This window comes from Carcharodon carcharias, chromosome 5 (assembly GCF_017639515.1).
Source record: "Carcharodon carcharias isolate sCarCar2 chromosome 5, sCarCar2.pri, whole genome shotgun sequence".
NCBI classification, from domain to species: Eukaryota; Metazoa; Chordata; class Chondrichthyes; order Lamniformes; family Lamnidae; genus Carcharodon; species Carcharodon carcharias.
This window is the reverse complement of record NC_054471.1, coordinates 65,175,856-65,200,464: the sequence shown is the minus strand read 5'-3', so window position 1 is coordinate 65,200,464 and position 24,609 is coordinate 65,175,856. Positions and strand designations below refer to the sequence as shown.

Genomic DNA, 24,609 nt, shown 5'->3' with positions numbered 1-24,609 from the left:
TGGATGATATTTTTTCAATTCTGCAGCATTATTGTTTGCTCCATTTCAGTTTCCATTTTTTTTTAATGTTGGCTGGCGCACCTATTTGTATGTGGGTGTCACTAGTGATTTGGAAAGGTCAGCTCTCAGCACCACTACCTCATTGATGAATTCAAGCAGCATGTTTCTGATATGGCTTTGGGGGGTGGCGCGGGTGTGTGGGGGGTAGAAAGAGAAGAGGTGGGAAGTCAGGAAGGGCGGCAGAGGCAGAGGAGGGAGAATGCTTTTATGCATGTTTAATTAACCAACATTAATTTTTAATGTATCTAATTTAGCTCGGATGAAAGCTTTATGTGTGCTTAATTTTTAAAAATAAATTTATGTTTCTGACTTAGCTTAGGGGGTTCTTCTATGTGTATTTAATTAAATAGAAATGCTTTTATACTTAGAACAGCTGATGTGTAGCAGTGCCTTTGCGACACCCAAAATGATGCAAAATGGCAATGAGGTTTGCTTTTTTAACGTGACCCACTGGGATTCCTGGTCAGCAGCATAGTGGTCACTGTGACAAAAAGTTTGGATGTTCCAGAAGTAGATCACCTGGTAAATACTTAGTTTGTCATAGAGTGCTAGAGCTATACAGCACAGAAACAGGCCCTTTGGCCCATTGTGGTGGAGCCTATGCTTTCCATTTCTCTGCTGGCTTCCTTTGTCCTTCATTTGCTCCTATGCCTTTTGTATGGTTGATACTCTCGATGCTTTTTTAAAAAAAAGTGTTATGGGAGAAATAAAAAACAATTAAACTATGCATCCCCTCGTAGCTCACTTCTACTTCTAATTGGATATGAAACTGCCTTCCCTGAGTGGCAAAGCAAGTCTAAGTATCAGTAAATTTAAACCTGTATCTGTTGATCCTTTAAGTGTCATGTAAAATTTCTAGGCTAAGTAGCTGATGAAATCTTTTGTTTTTCATAATGAGTTGGGTGCTCTCCATTACTGGTTGGGCATGTGATTTCACATGACAACAACAGTAACTTTTATTTATAAAGCTCCACTAAAGTAATGAAACATTACAAGACAGGAGCATTATAAAACAAAGGATAACACCAAGCCAAATAAGGAGATATAAAGTCAGATGACCAAAAGCTCGGTCAAACAGGTAGGTTTTAAGAAGTGACTTAGAGGAAAGCCAGGTGGGAAGGTATAGGGAGGATAGTTCAGAGCTTGTTGTTTAGGTAACTGAAAGCACATCCACCATCAGCGGAGTAATTAAAATTGGGGATGCATAAGAGGCCAGAATGAGAGGAGCACAGTTATCTCAGGGGTTGTGGGGCTGGAAGAGATTACAGTGATAAGGAGGGGCAAGGCCATGGAGAAATTTGAAAAGAAGGATGAGAATTTTAAAATGAAGATGCTGTATGACTGAGAGCCAGTGACCGAGAGTCGGTGGGGGGGGGGGGGAGCGGCGGTGATTGGGGGACAGGACTTGGTTCAAGCTAAGACACGGGCAGCAGAATCTTAAATGGCCGTAAGTTTACGGAGGGTAAAATGTGGGAGATTAGGCGGGGCTGTGTTGCAAAGGTTGAGTCTAGAGGTAACGAAGGCATGACTGAGGGTTTCAGCAGCAGGTGAGCTGAGACAGGTGATGTTACGGAGGTGGAAATAGTGATGGCACGAACATGAGGTCAGAAATTCATCTTGGGATCAAATGTGACACCAAGATTGTGAACAGACTGGTTTAATCTCAGACTGTTGCCAATGAGAGGGATGGAGTCAGTAGCTAGGGAACAGAGTTTGAAACAGGGATCCAAAACAAGGGCTTCAGTCTTCCCAATATTTAATTGGAAGAAATTTCTGCTCATCCAATTCTGGATATTGGATAAGCAGTCTGATAATTTAGCAGTAGCAGAGGAATCTAGAGAGTTGGTGGTGAGGTAGAGCTGGGTGTCCTCAGTGTACATGTGAAAACTAATGCTGTGCCTTTGGTGAGGTCATCAAGGGGCAGCATGTAGATGAGAAATAGGAGGAGACAAGGAAAGATCCTTAGGGGACACCAGAGTCTAACAGTGCAGAAAGAGAAGCCATTGCACATGATACTCTTCCTGTGATTAGATAAATAAGAATGGAACTAGGGAAGTAGGGAGGGCTTTAAACTAAACAATGGGTGAGGGATCAAGCTTGGGTAGAGGTAGCAATTCAAGATGTAGAGTCAAGACAGGAGGGCAAAATAATAATATGAGAAATGAGGGTCAGCGAATGGCAGGAAGGGAGAGAGAGAGAGAAAAAAAACCTAAGAATATATCAACAGTCAAGACTAGATGTTACAAAGGTAACAAAAAGACAAAACTGAAGGCTCTCTATCTGAACATGTGTAGCATTCATAACAAAGTAACTTAATTGATGGCCCACATTGAAGTAAATCAATATGATCTGATAGCAATTACGGAGACGTGACTGCAGGAAGATAAAGATTGGGTCCTTAATATTGAGGGGGACGTGGATAAGAAGCTAGGTAAAGGTGAAGGGGTAGCACTGTTAATCAAAGAGGGCATTGGTGCAATAGTTAGAGATGACTTTAGTTCAGGAGATCAGGATATAGAATTGGATTGGGTGGAGATGAGGAATAGTGGGGGAAAAAAGTCATTAATGGGAGTGGTCTACAGGCCCCCTAACAGTAGCCACAGTGTAGGACAAAGTATTCAAGGGAAAATATTGTATGCTTGTGATAAAGGGATGGCAATAATCATGGGTGATTTTAGCCTACACATAGTGAGGAATTTTTGGGGTGGGGGCGGGGCCCGCTCGCCCATGTGTAAAATGATGCGTAGTGACATCAGGCGTGCGTCCCGACATCACCGCGCATCATTTAGATTGTCAGTTCGGCGCCGAACCATCAAAGGCATATTAAGGCCATTAAGAAAGTAATTAAAGTTGTTAGGAATGCTGCCCGTTCAACCTTAAGGTCGGTGAGCAGGCGAAGAATTCAGGCGGCCTTCACACTTTTCATGAAACCCCATCCATGGGCGAGATGAGGTTTCATGAAGGATTTATTAATTAAATAAAAGCTTTTGAAAAAATTCATTGACATGTCCTAGCTCATGTGACACTGTCACCTGAAGGGACGTGTCTTAAATATTTTCTTTTCTTCATTTAAATTTTCAAACCTTAAGCTAATCTCCCTGAGGCACAGAGGTGCATGTGCGAAAGAGCATAGGCCCCGACTCAGGGAAATCCCCCCCTCCTGCACAGGGAGTGATCAGTGCTTCCGGGCACGTGTAATGCTGGGTGGGCCTCAATTGGCCGCCCACGTAAAATGGCGGTGTGGCCCCGATTGGAGGCGCTGATCGGGTTCCTGCCTGCCCCTGCACAATCCCCCCTCCGATGGGGGTAAATTTCTGCCCATAAACTGGGAAAATCAGATTGGCAGTAGTAGCCTGGATGAGGAGTTCCTGGAATGCTTTTGAGAGAGTTTCGTAGAGCAGCATGTTCGGGGACCAACCAGAGAGCAGGTTATATTAGACTTGGTATTGTGTAATGTGACAGGATTAAATAATGTGACAGAGTAAAGGCACCCCTAGGTAACAGTGACCACAATATGATTGAATTTTATATCCAGTTCAAAAGGGAGAAGAGTGGATCTAAGACTAGTATCTTAAACTTAAATAAGGGCAACTATGTGGGGATGAAAGCTGAGCTAGCTGAAGTGAACTGGGAAACGAGGCTAGAGGATAAATCAATGGAGAAGCAGTGCCAGACATTTAAGGAGATATTTCAGAGTATTCAGAATAAGTGCATTCCTCATATAAAGTAAAATTCTATAGGGAGGACCCACTATCCGAAGTTAAGGAAAGCTTAAAACTTAAGGAAAAAGCATACAACTCCACAAAGGTGAGTGGCAGGACAGATGATTGGTCAGAAAATAAAGAATGGCAGGGAATGACTAAAAGGTTAACCAGGAGAAAGAAATTAGAGTATGAGAGGAAGCTAGCTAGAAATGTAAAAACGGATAACGTTAACATTAAAAAGGAAAAGAGTAAGTAAAGTGATTGTTGGTCCTCTAGAGAGGTGGGGAGTTAAAAGTAGATAATAATAAGGAAATGGCGGAAGAAATGAACAAATATTTTGCTTCTGTGTTCATTATAGAGGATACAAAAAACATTCCAGTAAAAGCTGCAAATAAGGAGGTGAAAGGGAGAAAGGAACTTGGTGAAATTGAAATCGCTAGGGAAACAGTACTGAGTAAATTGATGGAGCTGCGGGCTGGCAAGTTTCCAGGTCCTGATGGACTACATCCTAGGCTCTTAAAAGTGGTGGCTAATGAGGTGGTTGATGCGCTGGTGTTAATTTTACAAAATTTGCTAGATTCTGGAAAGGTTCCATCAGATTGGAAAATAGCAAATATAACCCTTCTATTCAGGAAGGGAGGGAGGTAGAAAACAGGAAACTATAGGCTAGTTAGCTTGATGTCTGTCATGGGGAAGTTGTTAGAATCGATCATTATGGAGGCTATAGCTGGGCACTTAGAAGAGCTCAAGGCAATCGGGAAAAGTCAGCATGGTTTTGTGAAAGGAAAATCAGGTTTAACCAATTAATTGGTGTTTTTTTGAAGGGGTAACATGTGCGGTGGATAAAGGGGAGTCTGTAGACATACTGTACTTGGATTTCCAGAAGGCGTTTGATAGGGTGCCACATCAAAAGTTATTACAGAAAATAAAAGTGCATGGTGTAGGGGGTAACATATTAGATGGATAGATGATTGGCTGGCTGGCAGAAAGCAGAGAGTATGCATAAATGGGTCTGTTTCGGATTGGCAGGATGTGACGAGTGGAGTCTGTGTTGGGGCCTCAACTTTTTATGACTTACATCAATGACTAAGATGTTTAGATGAGGGGAGTGAAGACATGATAGCTAAATTTGCAGATGATACAAAGATAGGTAGGAAATATGTTGTGAAGGAACATGAGGAAGTTGCAGATGTTGTAGATAGGTTGGTTGAGTGGGAAAGGATCTGGCAAATGGAGTTTGATGTGGGAAAATGTGAAATTGTGCACTTTGGCAGGAAGAACAAAAATGCAAAGTATTACTTAAATGGAGCACGGCTGCATAATTCTGAGGTGCAGAGGGATCTAGGTGTTCTCGTACATAAGTCATAAAAAGTTAGTAGGCAGGTACAGCAAGTATTTACGAAGGCTAATGGAATGCTATCCTTTATTACGAGAGAGATTCAACATAGAAGTAAGGATTACTTGGAAAATCTCAGCAGGTCTGGCAGCATCGGCGGAGAAGAAAAGAGTTGACGTTTCGAGTCCTCATGACCCTTCAACAGTACCTAGTTGAAGGGTCATGAGGACTCGAAACGTCAACTCTTTTCTTCTCCGCCGATGCTGCCAGACCTGCTGAGTTTTTCCAGGTAATTCTGTTTTTGCTTTGGATTTCCAGCATCCGCAGTTTTTTGTTTTTATAAAAGTAAGGATGTTTTGCTTCAGTTATACAGGGTATTGGCGTGACCACACCTTGAATGCTGTGTGCAGTTTTAGCCTCCTTATTTAAGGAAGGATGTAAATGCATTGGAGGTGGTCCAGAGGAGGTTTACTAGATTGATACCTGGAATGAGTGGGTTGTCTTATGAGGAAAGGTTGGACAGGCTGGGCTTGTTTCCACTGGTGTTTAGAAGAGTGAGGGGTGATTTGATTGAAGTCTACAAGATCCTGAATGGCCTTGACAAGGTGGACATGGAAAGGATGTTTCCTCTTGTGGGTGAGTCCAGAACTAGGGGCACTGTTTTAAAATTAGGGGTCGCCCTTTTAGGACAGAGATAAGGAGAAATTTTTTCTCTCAGAGGGTTGTGCAACTTTGGAATTCTCTGCCTCTGAAGGTGGTGGAGGCGATATCATTGAATATTTTTAAAGCAAAGTTAGTTAGATTCTTGTTATGCAAGGGAGTCAAAGGTTATCTGGGTTAGATGGGAATGTGAAAATTGAAACACAAGAAGAGCAGCCATGATCTTATTGAATGGTGGAGCAGGCTTGAGGGGCTGAATGGTCTATTCCTGTTCCTGTTCCTTATGTTCTTATGGAACCAGGTGAGAGCAGGCCCACCCAGGTTGCCAACAGAGGAGAGACATTGGAGGAGGATGCTGTGGTCAACCTTGTCAAAGACTGTGGACAGGTCAAGAATGACGAGGAGGGAAAGTTTATCTTTGTCACAGTCACGTAGGATGCCATTTGTGACTTTGTTAGGAGCCGTTTTGGTGTGGTGACAGGGATAGAAATCCGATTGGAGGGATTCAAACATGGAGCTTTGGGAAGGATGGCAAAGAATTTGGGAGGCGACACAGACTTTGGAGAAGAAAGGGAGGTTGAAGATGGGATGCTAGTTTGTAAGGGCGGGGGAACCAAGGGTTTTCTTTTGAGAAGAAAGTGTAGACAGCAGGTTTAAAGGAAAGAGAGCCAACACCTGAAGTGAGAGAACTGTTTATAATATTGGCTGACATGGGGACCAACAGGGGAAATTGTATGATCGTCAGTTAGTGGGAATAGGATCAAGGGAACAGGAGGTGATCTCATGGACAAGGTGAGCTCAAAGAGGGCATGAGTGGAGATAGAAGAGAAACTAAATAAAGATGTAAGTTTAGGGCTAGGGCAGGGGGAGCATGAAAGGAGATTGGCCAGATGGGCTAGTAGAAGAGAGAGAAGCAGCTGATTGGAGTGTCTGGATCATAGTGACAAAGGAGTCCATGATCTTCTCGCTTGTTGAGGGTGTAGGAGACAGGAGAGGGGGGGCTTAAGAAGAGAGTTTGCAGTAGAGAAAAGAAGCCAGGGGAGGGGTGAGTATTTTTGCATTCCAGTATCCGCTGCATTCCGTTTATTGTGAGGAAATTGAATACAAAAGTCGGAATGTTATACTTTAGTTATACAGGGCATTGGTGAGACCACATCTGGAATACTGTGTACAGTATTGGTCTCCTTATTTAAGGGTGGATGTAAATGCTTTGGAAGCAATTCAGAGAAGGTTTACTGGGCTAAAGCCTGGAATGGGCAGGTTGTCCTATGAACAGGCTAAGCTTGTATCTGCTGGAGTTTAGAAGAATAAGAGGTAACTTTATTGAAACATACAAGACCTTGCAGGGTCTTGACAAGGTGCATGTTGAAACGATGTTTCCTTTTGTGGGAGACTCTAGAACAATGGGTTACTCTTTAAAAATAAGGTGTCGCCTTTTAATACAGAGATGAAGAGAATTTTTGGTTTTTGGAACTCTTCCTCAAATGGCGGTGGAAGCAGAGCTTTTAAAGTATTTTTAAGGCAGAGGTGGATAGATCCCTGATAAGCAAGGAGGTGAAAGGTCATTGGGGGTAGGCTGGAATGTGGAGTTGAAGTTCCAATCAGATCAGCCATGACCTTATTGAATGGTGGAGCAGGCTCAAGGGGCTGAGTTGCCTACTGCTGCTCCTAATTCGTGTGTTCATGTTTTAAGTGGTGGATGGTTAAACCGGTTGTCCACCATATCCTTTCAAGTCTGAGTCCTTTGGACTTAAGGGAGTGGAGATGAGAGCTGCACAGTCAGGGTGAGAGAGGTTAATGGGCAGGTCTTTTAGGTTGGCACACGGACGCGATCGGCAGGCCCGGGAGCGGCTGTGGAACGGACCGTCGCCCGCGATTGGCCCCGACCTCGATTTCATGCTGGCTGGTCAGTTAACGGCCAGCCAGCATAAAGCACATGCTGAAACACTCAGTGCTGCTGGGGTGGGGTGGGGGAGTTGGGGAGAGAGGCGGGAGGAGGGCAAGTTCCCTGAAGGCCGAGAGCTGCCTCAGGGAGCTGAGGAATTTAAAACCATAAATAAAGTTTTTTAAAATCTGGTAAAAACGTCCACGCTTCAGGATCAGTCATCTGAACACACACATGATGAAAATTCTGTCAATACATTTTTATTTTTTTAAACTTAATAATAGAAATCCCCTCCTGCCCTTGGACGAGGTTTCATCAAAAACGCAAAGTCCGCCTGGCAGATTCGCCCATCCACCAATCATAAGATTGGATGGTCCATGAAAAATCAGGGACAGTTGGAACTTTGACAACTTTAATTGTCGTCTTAATTGTTAGCGGGTGAGCTTCCGACACTCTCATGCACTCGCCGACCAAAATATTACGCAAGCACGGGATGACGTCGGGATGCTCGCCCGATGCCACCTTGCGCAATTTTGCGTCCGATCGGGTCGGGTGCGCGTCCGCATGCCGACTTAAAAGTTCTGCCCAATGGTTTTATCTGGGACTAGAACATCAACTTCCTCCTGCCTGATTTTCCTCATTGCACATAGCCCATATGATGCTTCACACCCAGGCATTGAGGGTGATTGTTCATTGCTTTTTCCTTTGTAGCAGTATTAAGTCAGCAAAATATAACTTCTCTGCTTCTAGAAACTGGTGAATTGTTTCGTGCCTCAACATGGAAATAATTGCACAGCTTGTTCACATTTAGACTCATTTAGAGGTACAACTGAGCCCCTTGTATTCAGAGTACTTGTGTGAATCACAAAGATTCAGAGGTAATTTTTGACCAGGCCTGATTGATCATTCCAAATGAATGTTTACTTCAAGCTGTGATTTTTTTTTTAAAACGTCTCAATGTTTGTATTTAACTTGTGGGAATTTTACATTGCTTCCATCTCAGCACAGAAAAATTGATGCTGTGCCAAGGGTCATGAAAACTTAAATTTGATTCTCTTTTTCCCTGCTGGAGATTTATATAACTTGGTACTTGACCTGGTGAAACGTGTGTGGGTTGCAGAAAGCTGAGGTCTGCACATAAGGGAACAGATGAGACCATGTGTCCATCTTTAGTGACCTGCTGGACTAAGGCTATATTGTAAAACTGTCAAATCCCATTTGTGCAATGTAATTTACCCTTTCATGAGCAATTTGTTATTTCTGTAAAGATTAAACATGAATACCGTGGGTGACCTTAATTTCTACAATATAGGCAGTGGTTTTCACTGTCCATTTAAAACAAGAAGGGTTTTGCAGCTAAATTTATATATCGGAGCCACCAATGGATTGAGTTTACTTGATTTGCCTTTAATGGCAAGATAACATTTTGATTCCATTGAGGCCCCAGTATGAGGGCAGGAGGGTAGAGTGGGGTGGAGGGAGGGGGAAAGTGGGGGGAGGACTGTGGAGGGAACAAATCAACATGTGAGTCAGACGCAGGAGCAGGCCACTTGACCCTTCGAGCCTACTCTGCCATTCAATAATATAGCTGATCTGATTGTACCCTCAACTCCACACGCTCACATCTCCCAATGACCTTTCAACCACTTGCTTATCAAGAATCTATCTGGCTCTGCTTCCACCGGCTTTTGAGGAAGACAGCTTTACAGACTCACTACCCTCTGAGAGAAAACATCTCTGATATAAATGGGTGACCCCTAATTCTAGATTCTCCCACAAGAGGAAACATCCTATCAGCATCTACCCTGAAACTGATGGGTCACCCAGCATCAACTTAGGAGCTGGAAATGACAAAGGCACTCCCAATCCTGCAAAGTCCTCCTAACTAACACTTTGGGACTTGTGGGCTTGGAGAGCTGTCCCACAGACTAGTCAAGCAACAGCCTGACATAATCATACCCATAGAATCAAACCTTACAGCCAATGTCCCAGACACCAACATCACCATCCCGGGCTATGTCCTGCCCCTCTGGCAAGACAGACCCAGCAGAAGTGGTGGCACAGTGATGTACAGTCGGGCAGGAGTTGCCCTGGGAGTCCTCAACATTTTCATTGTGGCATCAGGTCAAATACGGACAAGGAAACCTCCTGATTTTCACCTATTGCCCTCCCTCAGTTGATGAATCAGTATTCCTCCATGATGAACACCAATTGGAAGAAGCACCGAGGGTGGAAAGGGCATAGAATGTACTCTGAGTAGGGGACTTCAGTGTCCAACATCAAGTGTGGCTCAATAGCTTCACTACTAACTGTGCTGGCTGAATCCTGAAGGTCATTTCTGCCAGATTGGGTCCATGGTAGGTGGTGGGAAAACCAAGATGAGGGAAAACCTATTAGAACTTGTCCTCACCATTCAGCCTGCCTTAGATGTATCTGTCCATGACAATATTGGTAGGAGTGACCAACACACAGTCCTTGTGAAGACAAAGTCCTGTCTTCACACTGAGCACACCCTCCATGTTGTGTGGTATTACCACTGTGCTAGATAGATTCAGAACAGATCTAGTAGCTTAAACTAGGCATTCATGAGGAGCTGTGGGCCATCAACAGTAGCAGAACAGCTTTCAACCACAATCTGTAACCTCATAGCCAAGCATATCCCTCGGGCTACCATTAACATCAAGCCAAAGAACCAGCTCTGGTTCAATGAAGAGTGCGGGAAAGCATGCCAGGAGCAGCACCAGACATACCTGAAAATGAGGTGCCAACCTGACCAGGACCACTTGCGTGCCAAGCAGCAGAAGCAGCGTGGAATAAACAGAGCTAAGTGATCCTACAACCAATGGATCAGATCAAAGCTCTGCAGTCCTGCCACATTCAGTCGTGAACAAACAGCTAACAGGAGGACGCTCCACAAATATCCCCATCCTTGATGGGGAAGCCCAGCACATCAGTGCAAAAGATAAGGCAGAAGCATTTGCAACTTTCTTCAGCCAGAAGTGCCAAGTGGATGATCCATCTCTGCCTCCTCCTGAGGGCCCCCGCATCATTGTTGTCATCTTCAGCGTTTTTGATTCACTCCACGTTGTTGCCGGAGATCACCGTTAATGGTTATTGGCTTAGTACACAGAGGAGAAGAGTCAATTCTCTCTTAACTCTAAACTCGCTTTATTCACGCCGTTAAATAATCTACATATAGCTTATATATCTTATACAATATAGACATGCAGTTTACAGCAGGTTATACAGTTTTATACCCAAAACTAGGATCTAAATGCAGACCCGCTAGGTTTCTCTGACACTCCCTGAGTGGTCACAGAATATAAAAGCTAACACCCGAAAAGGAGAGCTGACACTGGCCAGGCGTTCTGTTCTCTCTCTCTCTCTCTCTCTTGCGTCTCTACGTTGCTAACATAGGTTCTTCTGCTTCTGCGATGGTTGGTCTCCAGAGTCTCGCTGCCCCACTCCTGAAATCCTCTCAGTATTATACTGTATCGTATCTCTTCAAGCTGTGCTGTCTCTCTTCCCATTGGTTTAGGCCTGCTTACCTGATTTGTGGCATCTTCTCCATTGGCTCTGTTCCAAGACTTGCAGGATCATCTCGTTTCCCCCTTTTCTAAATAAGGACTCATCACATTTCCTTTGTCTTCAAGACAGTCAGCTACTTCAGAACTGGTTCCAGCCAGTTCGGACCCAGTGACTGGAGTCAGGTTTCAAAAGTCAGGCCAGCAACTGGACTCAGGTTACTTCAGGTCAAAAGTTTCTTTTGCCTGTATCTGGCAGTTCAGCTGCAGCCCCTGGCCAACAACGTGATGTCAAGAAATGGTTGAAGGCTCTGGATAGTGCAAAGGCTATGGCCCCTGACAACATTCCAGCAATAGTACTGAAGACTTGTGTCCAGAAGTAGCCATGACCTTAGCCAATTTGTTCCAGTACAGCTACAACATTGGCATCTACCCAATGATGTGGAATTTAAAAAAAAAAATTCACTCACGGGATGTGGTCTTTGCTGGGTGGGCTAGCATATATTGCCCACCCCTAGTTGCCCTTGAGAAAGTGGTGGTGAGCTGCTTTCTTGAACCGCTGCAGTCCATGTGGTGTAAGTATACCCACAGTGCTGTTAGGAAGGGAGATCCAGGATTTTGACCCAGCGACAGTGAAGGAACAGCGATATATTTCCAAATCAGGATGATGAGTGACTTGGAGGGGAACTTCCATGTGGTGGTGCTCCCATCTATCTATTGCCCTTGTCCTTCTAGATAGCGGTCGTGGGTTTGCAAGGTGCTGTTGAAGGAGCATTGGTGAATTCCTGCAGTGCATCTTGTAGATGGTACACACTGCTGCTACTGTGTGTCGGTGGTGGAGGGAGTGAATGTTTGTGGGTGTGGTGCCAATCGAGTACGCTGCTTTGTTCTGGACAGTGTCAAGCTTTTTGAGTGTTGTGGGAGCTGTATTCATCTAGGCAAGTGGGGAGTATTCCATCACACTCCTGACTTGTGCCTTGTAGAAGGTGGACACACTCTGGGGAGTCAGGAGGTGAGTTACTTGTTGCACGATTCCTAGCCCTTGACCTCTCTTGTAGCCACAGTATTTATTTGGCTAGTCCAGTTCAGTTTCTGGTCAATGGTAACCCCCAGGATGTTGAAAGTGGGGGATTCAGTGATGGTAATGCCGTTGAACATCAAGGGGCGATGGTTGGATTCTCTTTTGTTGGAGATGGCCACTGCCTGGTACTTGTGTGGCACAAATGTTACCTGTCACTTGTCAGCCCAAGCCGGGATATTGTCCAGGTCTTGCTGCATTTGGACCTAGACTGCTTCAGTATCTGAGGACTCACGAACAATGCTGAACATTGTGCAATCATCAGTGAACATCTCCACTTCTGACCTCATGATGGAAGGAAGGTCATTGATGAAGCAGCTGAAGATGGTTGGGCTGAGGACACTATCCTGAGGAACTCCTGCAGTGATGTCCTGGAGCTTAGAGGACTGACCTCCAGCAACCAGAACCTTTGTGCTAGGTATGACTCCCACCAGTGGAGAGTTTTCCCCGTGATTCCCATTTACTCCAGTTTTGCGAGGGCTCCTTGATTTCACACTTGGTCAAATGCTGCCTTGATGTTAAGGGCAGTCACTTATGCCTCACCTGAAGAGTTCAGCTCTTTGGTCCATGTTTGAACCGAGGCTTTAATGAGGTCAGGAGCTGGGTGGCCCTGGCAGAACCCAAACTGGGCGTCAGTGAGCAGGTTATTGCTAAGGAAGTGCATTGTTGATGACCCGTTCCATTACTTTACTGATGAGCAAGAGTAGACTGATGGGGCAGTAATTGGCTGGGTTGGATTTGTCCTGCTTTTTGTGAACAGGACATACCTGGGCAATTTTCCACATAGCCGGGTAGCTGCACTGGAACAGCTTGGCTAGGGGGTGCAGCAAGTACTGGAGCACAAGTCTTCAGTATTATTGCCGGAATATCGTCAGGGCCCATAGCCTTTGCAGTATCCAGTGCCTTCAGCTGTTTTATTATATCATGTTGATTGAATTGAATTGGCTGAAGACTGGCATCCGTGATGCTGCGGACCTCCAGAGGAGGCCGAAATGAATCATCCACTTGGCACCTCTGGCTGAAGATTGTTGCGAGTGCTTCTGCCTTATCTTTTGCACTGATGTGCTGGGCTATTCCATCATTGAGGATATTTGTGGAGTCTCCTCCTCCAGTGAGTTGCTTAACTGCCCACCATCATTTACGACTTGATGTGGCAGGACTGCAGAACTTAGATCTGATCTGTTGGTTGTGGGATCGCTTAGCTATGTCTATCACTTGCTGCTCATGCTCTTTGGCATGTAAGTAGCCTTGTGTTATAGCTCCACCAAGTTAACACCTCATTTTTAGGTATCCCTGGTGTTGCTCCTGGCAAGCCCTCCTGCACTCTTCATTGAACCAGGATTGATTCCCTGGTTTGATGGTAATGGTAGAGTAGGGGATATGCTGGGCCATGAGGTTACAGATAGTGCTCGAGTACAATTCTGCTGCTGCTGATGGCCTACAGTGTCTCATGGATGCCCAGTCTTGAGTTGCTAGATCTGTTCAAAATCTATACCATTTAACAAAGGTAGTACCACACAACATGATGGATGGAGGATATCCTCAATGTGAAGGCAGGACTTTGTCTCCCCAACAACTGTGCAGTGGCCACTCTTATCGATACTGTCATGGGCAGATACATCTGCGGCAGGCAGGTTGGTGAGGATGACATCAAGTATGTTTTTCCCCTCTTGTTGGTTGCCTCACCACCTGCCGCAGACCCAGCAGGGTTGTCATTTAGGACTTAGTCAGTAGTGGTGCTGCCGAGCCACTCTAGGTGATGGACGTTGAAGTCCCCCACCCACAGTACATTCTGGGCCCTTGCCGCCCACAGTGCTTCCTCCAAGTGGTGTTCAACATGGAGGAGTAGTGAGTCATCAGCTGAGGGAGGGCGATATGTGGTAATCAGCAGAAGGCTGATGTTTGACCTGATGCCATGAGGCTTCATGGGGTCCGGAGTCGATGTGGAGAACTCCCAGGGCAACTCCCTTCCCACTGTATACCACTGTGCCACCACCTCTACTGGGTCTGTCCTGCCGGTGGAATGGTGATGGTGGTGTCTGGAACATTATGATTCCATGAGGATGACTATGTCAGGCTGTGAGACACCTCACCCAATTTTGGCACTAGCCCCCAGGTGTTAGTAAGGAGGACTTTGCAGGGTCGACAGGGCTGCGATTGCCATTGTCATTCCCGGTGTCTAGGTCGATGCCAGGTGATCCGTCCGCTTTCATTCTTTTGTTGTGACTCAACTGAGTGGCTTGCTAGGCCATTTAAGAATCAACCCCATTGCTGTGGGTCTAGGGTCATGTACATGAATATGAACATGTAGGCCAGAACAGGTAAGAATGGCAGACTTCCCTAAAGGGGTATTAGTGAACCATATGGTTTTTACAACAATCAACAATGGTTCCATGATCATCATCAGACTTTTAATTGGATTCAAATTCCACTATTTGCTGTGGCGTGATTTGAACCTGGTTCCCCATGTTACGAGTCCAGGGACAATGCCACTACGCCATCACCTCCCCCATTGCCCAGGTATGTCCTGTATACAAAAAGCAGGGCCAATCCAACTCGGCCAATTACTGCTGCATCAGTCTCTCAATCTCCAGCAAAGTGATGGAAGGTATTGTCAACAGTGCTGTCAAGCGGCACTTAAACAGCAATAACCTGCTCGCTGACGCTCAGTTTAGGTTCTGCTCCTGAACTCATTGCAGCCTTGGTCCAAACGTAGACATAAGAGCTGAAGCCAAGAAGGGGGAGAGTCAAGGCAGCATTTGACTGAGTATGGCATCAAGTAACCTGGCAAAATTGAAGTCAATGTGAATTGGGCAGAAAACTCTCCACTGGTTGGACTCAATACCTGGCACAAAGGAAGACAGTTGTGGTTATTGGAGGCCAATCATCTCAGTTCATGGACATAATGCAGGAATTCCTCAAGGTAGTGTCCTTGACCCAACCATCTTCAGCTGCTTCATCAATGACCTTCCCTCTATCATAAGGACATAAGTTGGGATGTTTGCTGATAATTACACTATTGTTTAATACCATTTGCAACTCCTCAGATACTGAAGCAGTCCATATCCATATGCAGCAAGACCTCGACAGCATTCAGACTTGGGCTGATAAGCGACAAGTAACATTTGCACCACACAAGTGCCAGGCAATGACCATCTTCAACAAGAGAGAATCCAACATCTTCCCTTGATATTCAATGGCATTACATTGCTGAATCCCCCACTATCAACATTCTGGGAGTTCCCATTGATCAGAAACTGAACAGGACCAGTCATATAAATACAATGGCTACAAGAACAGGTCAGAGGTTGGGAATTCTGCAGAGATTAATTCACCTCCTGACTCCCTAAAGACTGCCCACCATCTACAAAGCTCGTCAGGAGTGCAATGGAATACTCTCTACTTGCTTCCAACAACACTCAAGAAGCTTGACACCATCCAGGACAAAGCATCCCACTTGAATGGCACATTATCCACCACCTTAAACATTCATTCCCTCCATCACCAACGCATAATGGCAGCAGCATGTACCGTATACAAGATGCACTGCAGCAACTCACCAACTCACTCTTTGACAGCACCTTCTAAACCCATGACTTCTGCCACTTAGAAGGACAAGGGCAGCAGATGCATGGGAACACCACCACCTGGAAGTTCCCCTCCAAGCCACACACTATCCTGAATTGGAACTATATTGCTGTTCCTTCAGCCTTCAATGGATTAAAACCCTGGAACTCCCTGACAACACAATGGGTGTACCTGCACCACATGGACTGTAGCAGTTCAAGAAGCTAGCTTCTCAAGAGCAATTAGTGATGGGCAACAAATGCTGGTAATGGGATGCCCACATCCCATTAAAGGATAATAATGAAAATAAATCATGTTTATATCCTGATTAGACTATTTCCCTGCGTTGGATGCGAATCTAGGGGTAGGATTTCCTTCCCCATACACAGCTAATGTTACAGACCTTGTTTGTTTTACAAAAAATGTAATTGTAGCCAATTAGTTACACTGACAGGATTGCACTCTGGTAGAGTTTTCCTTTCAAGAGTCAATAGAAAAACTTGTAACATGTAATCACTAAGTTGTCACTGCAATGATGACTGCTGCATTTACACTAACATTTTGGTTATACCGCTCAGGGGAACTGCAAACTCTTTAATGTTTAAACTGTTCACATTGGCAAGAGGATCAATAATCAGAGGGCACAGATTTAAAGTAATTGGCAAAAGAACAAGAGGGGCAATGAGGATTTTTTTCTGATGTAGCAAGTTATTGCAATCTGGAATGCACTGCCTGAAAGGCTGGAGGAAGCAGATTTCATGATGAACTTCAAAAGGGAATTGATTATCTACTTATGGAGGAAAAGAAAATTGCAGCTCTATGGGAAGGAGCTGGGGACTAGAATTAATGAGATGACTCTTTCAAAGAGTGGACGGAAGCATGATGGGCTGAATGACCTTTTCTATGCTATTGGATTCTATGGGCTGAATTTTATCTGGAACATCAGAAACCAAACATCGGGACCATTTTGGGTCCTGACCTCGTTTGATGTAACAGAGATCCCGAGATTATTGATAGTGGGGTTTCATCGAGTATAATGCTAATAGTTGTTTGGTAGTAAAGAGTATTGCTGAAAAAAATACATATTTTGTTGAAGCTTTTCATCTTGCTCTCAATCTCACGAATTGTCCTGACGAGTGCAAGTCCAAAAGCTTTGACAAAAAATGTCTCTCTTCTTCAGCAATGCTCAAGATCATAATGCTGTTGAATGTCAAGGGGCGATGGTTAGATTCTCTCTTGTTGGAGATGGTCATTGCCTGGCAATTATGTGGTGTGAATGTTACTTGCCACTCATCAGCCCAAGCCAGACTGTTGTCCAGGCCTTGCTACTTGCAGGCTTTATCTGCAGAGTTCTGAATGGAAATGATCATTCTGTAACCATCAGTGAACATCCCCACTTCTGACCTTATGATGGAATGAAAGTCATTGATGAAGCTACTGAAAATGTTGGGCCAAGACACTGCCCTGAGGAGCTCCTGCAGTGATGTCCTGGGGCTGAGATGATTGGCACCCAACAACCATAGCCATCTTCCTTTGTGCTAGGTATGATTACTATCAGTGGAGAGTTTTCCATCTGATTGCCATTGACTTCAATTTTGCTAGTGGTCCTTGATGGCACACTTGGTCAAGGGTAGTCACTTGCACCTCATCACTGGAATTCAGCTCTTTTGTCCATGTTTGACTGTATTGGGGTCTAGAGCTGAGTGGCCTAGCGAATGTTTTGAATTACTTTGGTAGAAAGGCCAATTCTAAAATTATTGGAAATAGTTGGATGCAATAATTTTCAGTTTCATTTTAGTAACTTCCAAAACTTAAACTGGTAGGGTTTTTAAACATTTGTACACTGCTCATTCACAATATGTAACTTGAATTAAATACTGCTGTGAGAAGGATGAGGTGAGCTGTGAGGAGGATGCAGAGATGTTTCAGTGTGATTTGGACAAGCTGAGTGAGTGGACAAATGCATGGCAGATGCAATATAATTTGGATAAATGTGAGGTTATCCACTTTGGTAGCAAAAATAGGAAGGCAGATTATGATCTGAATGGCTATAAATTGACAGAAGGGAATGTGCAACGAGACCTGAGTGTCCTTGTATACCAGTCGCTGAAGGTAAGCATGCAGGTGCGGCAGGAGGTAAAGAATGCAAATGGTATGTTAGCCTTCATAGCCAGAGGATTCGAGTACAGGAACAGGGATGTCTTGCTGCAATTGTACAGGGTGCCTTGATGAGACCACACCTCGAATATTGTGTGCAGTTTTGGTCTCCTTATCTGAGGAAGGATGTTCTTGCTATAGAGGGAGTGCAGCGAAAGTTTACCCGACTGATTCCTGGGATGGCGGACTGACATATGAGGAGAGATTGATTTGGTTAGAATTATATTCGCTGGAGTTCAGAAGAATGAGGGAGAATGTCATAGAAACCTATACAATTCTAACAAGACTAGATAGGGTAGATGCAGGAAGGATGTTCCCAATGGTGGGGGAGTCCAGAACCAGGGGTCACAGTCTGAGGATGTAGGATAGACCAGTTAGGACTGAGATGAGGAGAAATTTCTTCATCCAAAGAGTGGAGAGCCTGTGGAATTTGCTACCACAGAAAGTAACTGAGGCCAAAACATTGTATGTTTTCAAGAAGGAGTTAGATATAGCTCTAAGGGCGAAAGGGATCAAAGGATGTGGAGAAAGCGGGAGCAGGCTATTGAGTTGGATGATCAGCCATGTTCATAATGAATGGTGGAGCAGGCTTGAAGGGCCGAATGGCCTACTTCTCCTATTTTCTATGTTTCTATGTAACACAGATCATCAACTGGCGAAGTAATTACAGCAAATAAACTGAACTTAATGGCAAATGTTAACATCGGTGATTGTTTACACATATATTTTTAAAAACCATGATGGGAGTTAGGTTTTCATTTCTATTATATTGCTGATTTTTTTTGTTGATTATTTTGTGTTCAAAGATTTATAATTGGAGAAGTTACTGAACACCTTGGTTTAAGGGGACTAAATTAATACTTTGAATTAATCGGCTTAATTTATCTTCCATATGATCCCAGGTTGTGCAATTTCTGCAAGTGAGCATCCTTTCTGATGTTTCTGGCCCTTGTTGGCTAAATTAATATAAAATTTAATAGATGACCACTCTTTGTAGTGCAGCTCATTAATTTTGATAATGGCTGCTGATAGCGATAGTCAAAGTATTGAACTTTATTATGATAATCTTTTGAATCTTATTCCAAGAACTGTGTGGGAAAGCAGAACAAAGTAGCAACTACATCAACATACCAGTAACACATCAGGATTTAGAAAAAAATCTGGCTCAGTATCTTAGTCCTAAGGCTAATTACTTGCCAGCTGTGCCTTGGACACAATGAGGTTTACCTCAAATCCTTCACTAACCAATTATGCTATTTACAGGAGCATACTTTCATTTTTATAAAACTACGTCTTGAATGTTGTAATGCCTGGTGATATGAGGAATCTTGGTCAATCATTTATCAAGTTTTACTGACTTGCTCATTCGCCACACTATTGTAGAGTCTTGACATGCTCATTTCATTGAATAGATAAGTTGTCTGTTCACATTAGGAAGAGGGTAAAAAAATGTTAGAACTTGTAAATTTATTGTACTCTCATGAAGGGGGAGCCTCCACCCCCAGTAGCTAAAGAAGGAACAAATTGCTTCTTGCATTTGATATTTCATCTATCTTAATAAATACATTCTGCTGTTTCTTTTGAAATACCCAATTACTGTCTTTCTGTTTTCTGAATCGAAGCCTGTGTGCCTGGAGCGCACAGCAGGTTGGATCCCAGACCAGAACTAAAGTACGTTTGCTAAGGTATGTTTTAATGGGGACACAGTGGATAAGGGTGGAAAGAAAATATAGTAAAATCTTTAAAAATTGCTATGTGTTGTGTATGAAATAGTTTATTTTAAAACTTACTCCACTGTTCTTTCTGATTTTCAGAAAAAATTATATTTTTCAGCGATGATATAATATGTTTCAAAATTTGATGAAATGCTAACTTCTCTTGCCATTTGTTTAACTGAGCACGAAGTTGGGTTCAGTAGCACCCATTGTTTCGGTGCTGCTTGTGCTGTTTGGGGACTGAAATGATGTCCAATTTGCGCAAGCGCACTTCTGCAAATTGCATAACTTGCCATATTGGAAATAGTTCTCCAGAAGTACACAAAGCAGACAGATCAGAGTTATTTTGGAGCTCAGTACTCCAGACAACAGTCATAACTTAAACTTGTGTTGCTGAAGCTCATGGTGTAGGGGGTAATATATTAGCATGGATACAAGATCGGTTAGCTCACGGGACACAGAGAGTAGGCATAAATGGGTCATTTTCTGATTGGCAGGATGTAATGGTGGTGTTCCACAGGAATCAGTGCTGGGACCTTAACTCTTTACGATTTATATAAATGATTTGGATGAAGGGACCGAAGATATGGTTGCTAAATTTGCTGATGGCACAAAGATAGGTAAGAAAGTAAGTTGTGAAGAAGACATAAGGAGACTACAAAAGGATTTAGATAGGTTAGGTGAGTGGGCAAAGATGTGTCAAATGGAGTAAAATGCAAGAAAATATGAAATTGTCTATTTTGGCAGGAAGAATAAGAAAGAAGTGTATTATCTAAATGGTGAGAGGTTGCAGAGTTCTGAGATGCAGAGGGGTCTGAGTGTCCTAGTGCATGAATTGCAAAAGGTTAGTATGCAGGTACAGTAATTAGGAAAACAAATAGAATGCTATAGTTTATTGCAAGGGGAATTGAATGCAGTAGTAGGGTGGTTATGCTTTAGTTCCCAATTCCCTTCTCACAACAATTCCACACTCTTTCTTCTGTCACTTTGGCCACAATGCAGAAATAGAGGCCACCACACAATAAACATTCCAAATCAAATTTTTAAATGAAATTATGCCATAGGTATAAAGGTAAACTAATCACCCTTGTTCATGCACTTAATGCCTGTCTCCTGTGTGCAGGGCCTGGCAGAGAAATCGTGGGCCCTGGTGCTTCTCTTTAGGGGCCCCTCATTCCCTACATCCCCTCCCCATTTAACCTTCCCCCCTCGATCATGCATGATATTTTTCCCCTTTCAAGATCCACCAATCAATTCGCCAATCACAGAAAGGACCCAGTAAAATGATAACACCCATTGTTGGCATCTGGTTACATATATTGTCTGATATCTATGCAGCATGGGTAATTAATATTAAGAGCAGCAATGATATAATGAGGTGTTAGTTTGTATGTGTCCTATAGGTGATCCAAACGCAACTATTAACCAAACCAGAATGTACAAATTTCACTTCAACAGCATCATGCAATATTGTTAATTTGACCGGAAGATATCCTATTAGTTATTTATAACACTGTGCACACCATAACACAGATTTTGGTGGCTGCCTCAACCCTCATTAACATGTTCTGCACATTGTACCATATGAATATGGTGACAGTAAATTCATATTTGTGGGAAAGATTCAATACCTGTAACCCAGATAAACTGCACAAGATCTTTTCCATTCTGTAGAAAAAGTAGAAGACTTTCCCCTGCCCATGATATTATTCAACATAATTATTTCACAGAAGGGCTGTAATTGGATCCTATTTTATCAGTAATCTCACAGGGTAGAAAGATCAAATGACTCCATAGGCCTTCACTGTCAGCGAGAAGTATTGAAGTCCTTGGGTGTCAGGTGACACAACTTTTAAGAGGCCAGATGACAAAGACTGAATGGTTCATAATTGTATCTGTGTTTTCTTGATCAGCAAGTCTGAAGACTTTGCTGCTTCTCAGTACAGTATATTTTCAATATTGACTATGCAACACAACTTTATCATGATAATTAATTCCTTAAAAAGCTCATAAAAGCACTACAGTAGAGTGAGATAATAGGTAAGTAGACAAAAGGACAAAATTGAAGTTAATGGAAAAGACTCTTGAGAATCATTTGCAGGTTAAAACAGGTCATTGATTCACTATGGGCCCATTACACACTCCTGTCCTGGCAAATTCACCTCACAAAGGCCGCTCACAGTAAACTTCCATTAACAAGAAAATAAACAGAACTCCAGCCTGATTCTACCCTCTGTTTGCAAGATAGTTATGGATGACAAAAGCCATCTAGCCCAGCTCATCTCATCTATCCAGAGTGACATATGAACATGTGTATTAGGAGTAGGAGTAAGCAATTCGGATCTTCAAGCCTGCCCTGCCATTTGATAACATTGCCTACGTTTTAACAGTGACTACAACTCAAAAGGGGTGGGAGGGGGATGTCTCCAGGTGCATCCTAATAATGGATGTGATTACTGTATCCTGGGGCAGGAAGAAGACCATTCACACATTCCCAAGTGGCCATTGTCCAGTTCAGTTTCTGTAGACGGACTGTCTGTGGCAAACCACCACCTCAGAGACATGTCCTGACATATCTATATGTGTGTGTCTCTTTTAGTTAAAACTATTCCAGGAATAATGTCTTCGGTCAGAATTCTCCCTTAGCAGCTCCATCTTCTTACCACCATGAGGCAAACTCTGCACGACAACCAGCTTACCTTGTTACGAAAGTATAACAATTTTCATAATATTTTTCTGGTTTGTTGTAAGGTAGGTTTATGGGTGAAAATGTACATGGTTCTATCTGTGTGATTTAATTACATTTGCAGTCAGGTAGACTGTAAGCTTGAAACTATCAAAAGAATCTAGGTGTAGAAATGTACTTGAAATGGTAATGAGCGAATATGGATGCTGGCTTGGCAAGTAAAGTGTGAAGGGAAATTGCATTTTCAGATAAGTGAAGGGATTGTTTAGATTTCAAAGGGATGTTAGTCTGTTTACAACTAGCCAGATAAGCAAAGCTAAGCAGTGTGTTTATTCTTCCCAAAGGTTACTGACAATATTGGCAACGTGAAAATTTTTATGTTGTGGTAAAGGTACAGTTCCAAAGATATATGGACCAATGGAATTTACATATTAAAGAGAGAAAAACGTATATAAGGAGAGTGAAAGGCTATGTTGGGGGCCACATAAGATCTAACAGAAGCGTGTGAAACAGCCTTGAAGCAGCTTCCAGACATTTGTGCAAATGTCTGTTGTGCCCAGTAACTAAGGTTGGGGAAAGCCATTTGGAATTCAACTGTCAAATGTGTACTGTGTGAACTTGCCGGTTTTTAAAAAAACCTAAAATCTACTTTGGACTGTTGCCTTAACTTGGGTGTGTAACTAGGAGTCAGGTTAATTAGGAATTTTAGGGGTTCTTATAGTATTAAGTAATTATAGTTTTATGTATGTGATTGAAACCTTTTATTTTGTTAATAAATATTTTAATTTAATTTTTAAAATCTCTAAAGGTCTTGGTAGACTCATTACTTCTGAATTCAGTGCACGCATCTCTTAATAAATACAGATTGCAAAACTGTTGTAATAGCGTGACCAAGCTTCCTTTGTGGGTTTGGTCCACCTGGCACACATCATCTGCCACGTCATAACAAAATTCATTGATGTGAAAGAAATAAAAGCATGGTTACATGATTAAAAGCGATCAATAAAATACAAAGGTAAATAGTGCATTGGCTTACAAATTGTACACAGTACTTAATTTTACGTCTCGCATGTGGCCATGCACCCAACCCGATTGAGCATAAAATTCCGCGGGAAGACGTCGGGCGAGCGTCCCGATGTCATTGTGCACTCGCGTGATATTTCGTTTGGTGGGCGCGCGCAGAAGTCAGAAGCGTGCCCACCGACAATTAAAAGGACATTAAACCCATTTACAGCGCAATTGTCTCTGATTTTTCATGGCCCATCCAACCTTACGGTTGGCAGATGGGCGAATTGGCCAGACGGCCTTTGCATCTTTCATCGAGCCTCATCCAAGGGTGGGATGAAATTTCCATTATGAAATAAAATAAAAATAAATATCTATGGACAGCACTTTTATCAGCTATATTTTCAGGTGATTGATTGTGATGCATGGACATTTTTTTGCAGCTTTCAAAACCTATATTTGAGCTTTTTCTAGCCTGCAGCACCCTGATGCAGCTGTCTGCCTTCAGGGAGCTTTCTCACAGCACTCACCCAGCCCGCGGAAACATCATCGCCTGCCCTCTTACCCTTCCCACCCCAGCAGCGCTGAGCTTTTCAGCGTGCATTTCACACTGGCTGGCCATTAATTGGCTAGCCAGCATGAAATCGTGGTCGGGGGCCGATTGCAGTTGGCAGTCCATTTCCCGACTGCTCCCGGGTCCGCCGATCATGCACACCCAAAGGTAAAATTCAGGCCGTGTTCCCACCAATGACCCATACAACCGAAGCAAAAATTTCCTACTTTTGCATTCCATTCCCCTTGCAGTAAACAACAACATTCCATTTACCTTTCTAATCACTTGCTGCACATGCGTACTAACTTTTCACAATTCATGTACCAGGACACCCAGATGTCTCTGTTTTGCAGAATTCTGCAATCTCTCTCAAGGGGGTCTGTACATGGAGTCTGCCATTCTGTTATATGATAGAACCTTGAAAGAAGGAGCATCTGGATTTTATGACCCACTTTAAAAAAATTCATCTGTGCTATCAGCCAGCATCCAGAACTAAAGCTCAGCAGATGCCATGTTTCAGAGCACTTGATTCATGAAGGTTTATGTATTGTTTTAATAGTATTTTCCTTAAGGCATGTGTGATAATGGTATTTTGCTGAGAAGAACATGAATTGTATTTCTGATTCACGTTTGCAATAATTATGAATCATTAACATGCAATAAGGTGGACCAGATTAGC

The 24,609-nt window shown here is 43.3% G+C and overlaps 1 protein-coding gene across 7 annotated transcripts in view; it reads left to right on the top strand.

The window, feature by feature from the left end:
* ube3d (ubiquitin protein ligase E3D) overlaps nt 1–24,609 on the top strand; it is a 217,819-nt gene that overhangs the window by 73,564 nt on the left and 119,646 nt on the right. For 5 of the 7 annotated variants that reach the window (XM_041188678.1, XM_041188680.1, XM_041188681.1 and 2 more), the window contains one exon: nt 19,594–19,656. The exons of the other annotated variants lie outside the window; for them this stretch is intronic. In XM_041188678.1, the coding sequence (XP_041044612.1) occupies nt 19,594–19,656 (63 nt within the window). The remainder of the gene's footprint in view (nt 1–19,593; nt 19,657–24,609) is intronic. 7 annotated transcript variants of the gene reach the window in all.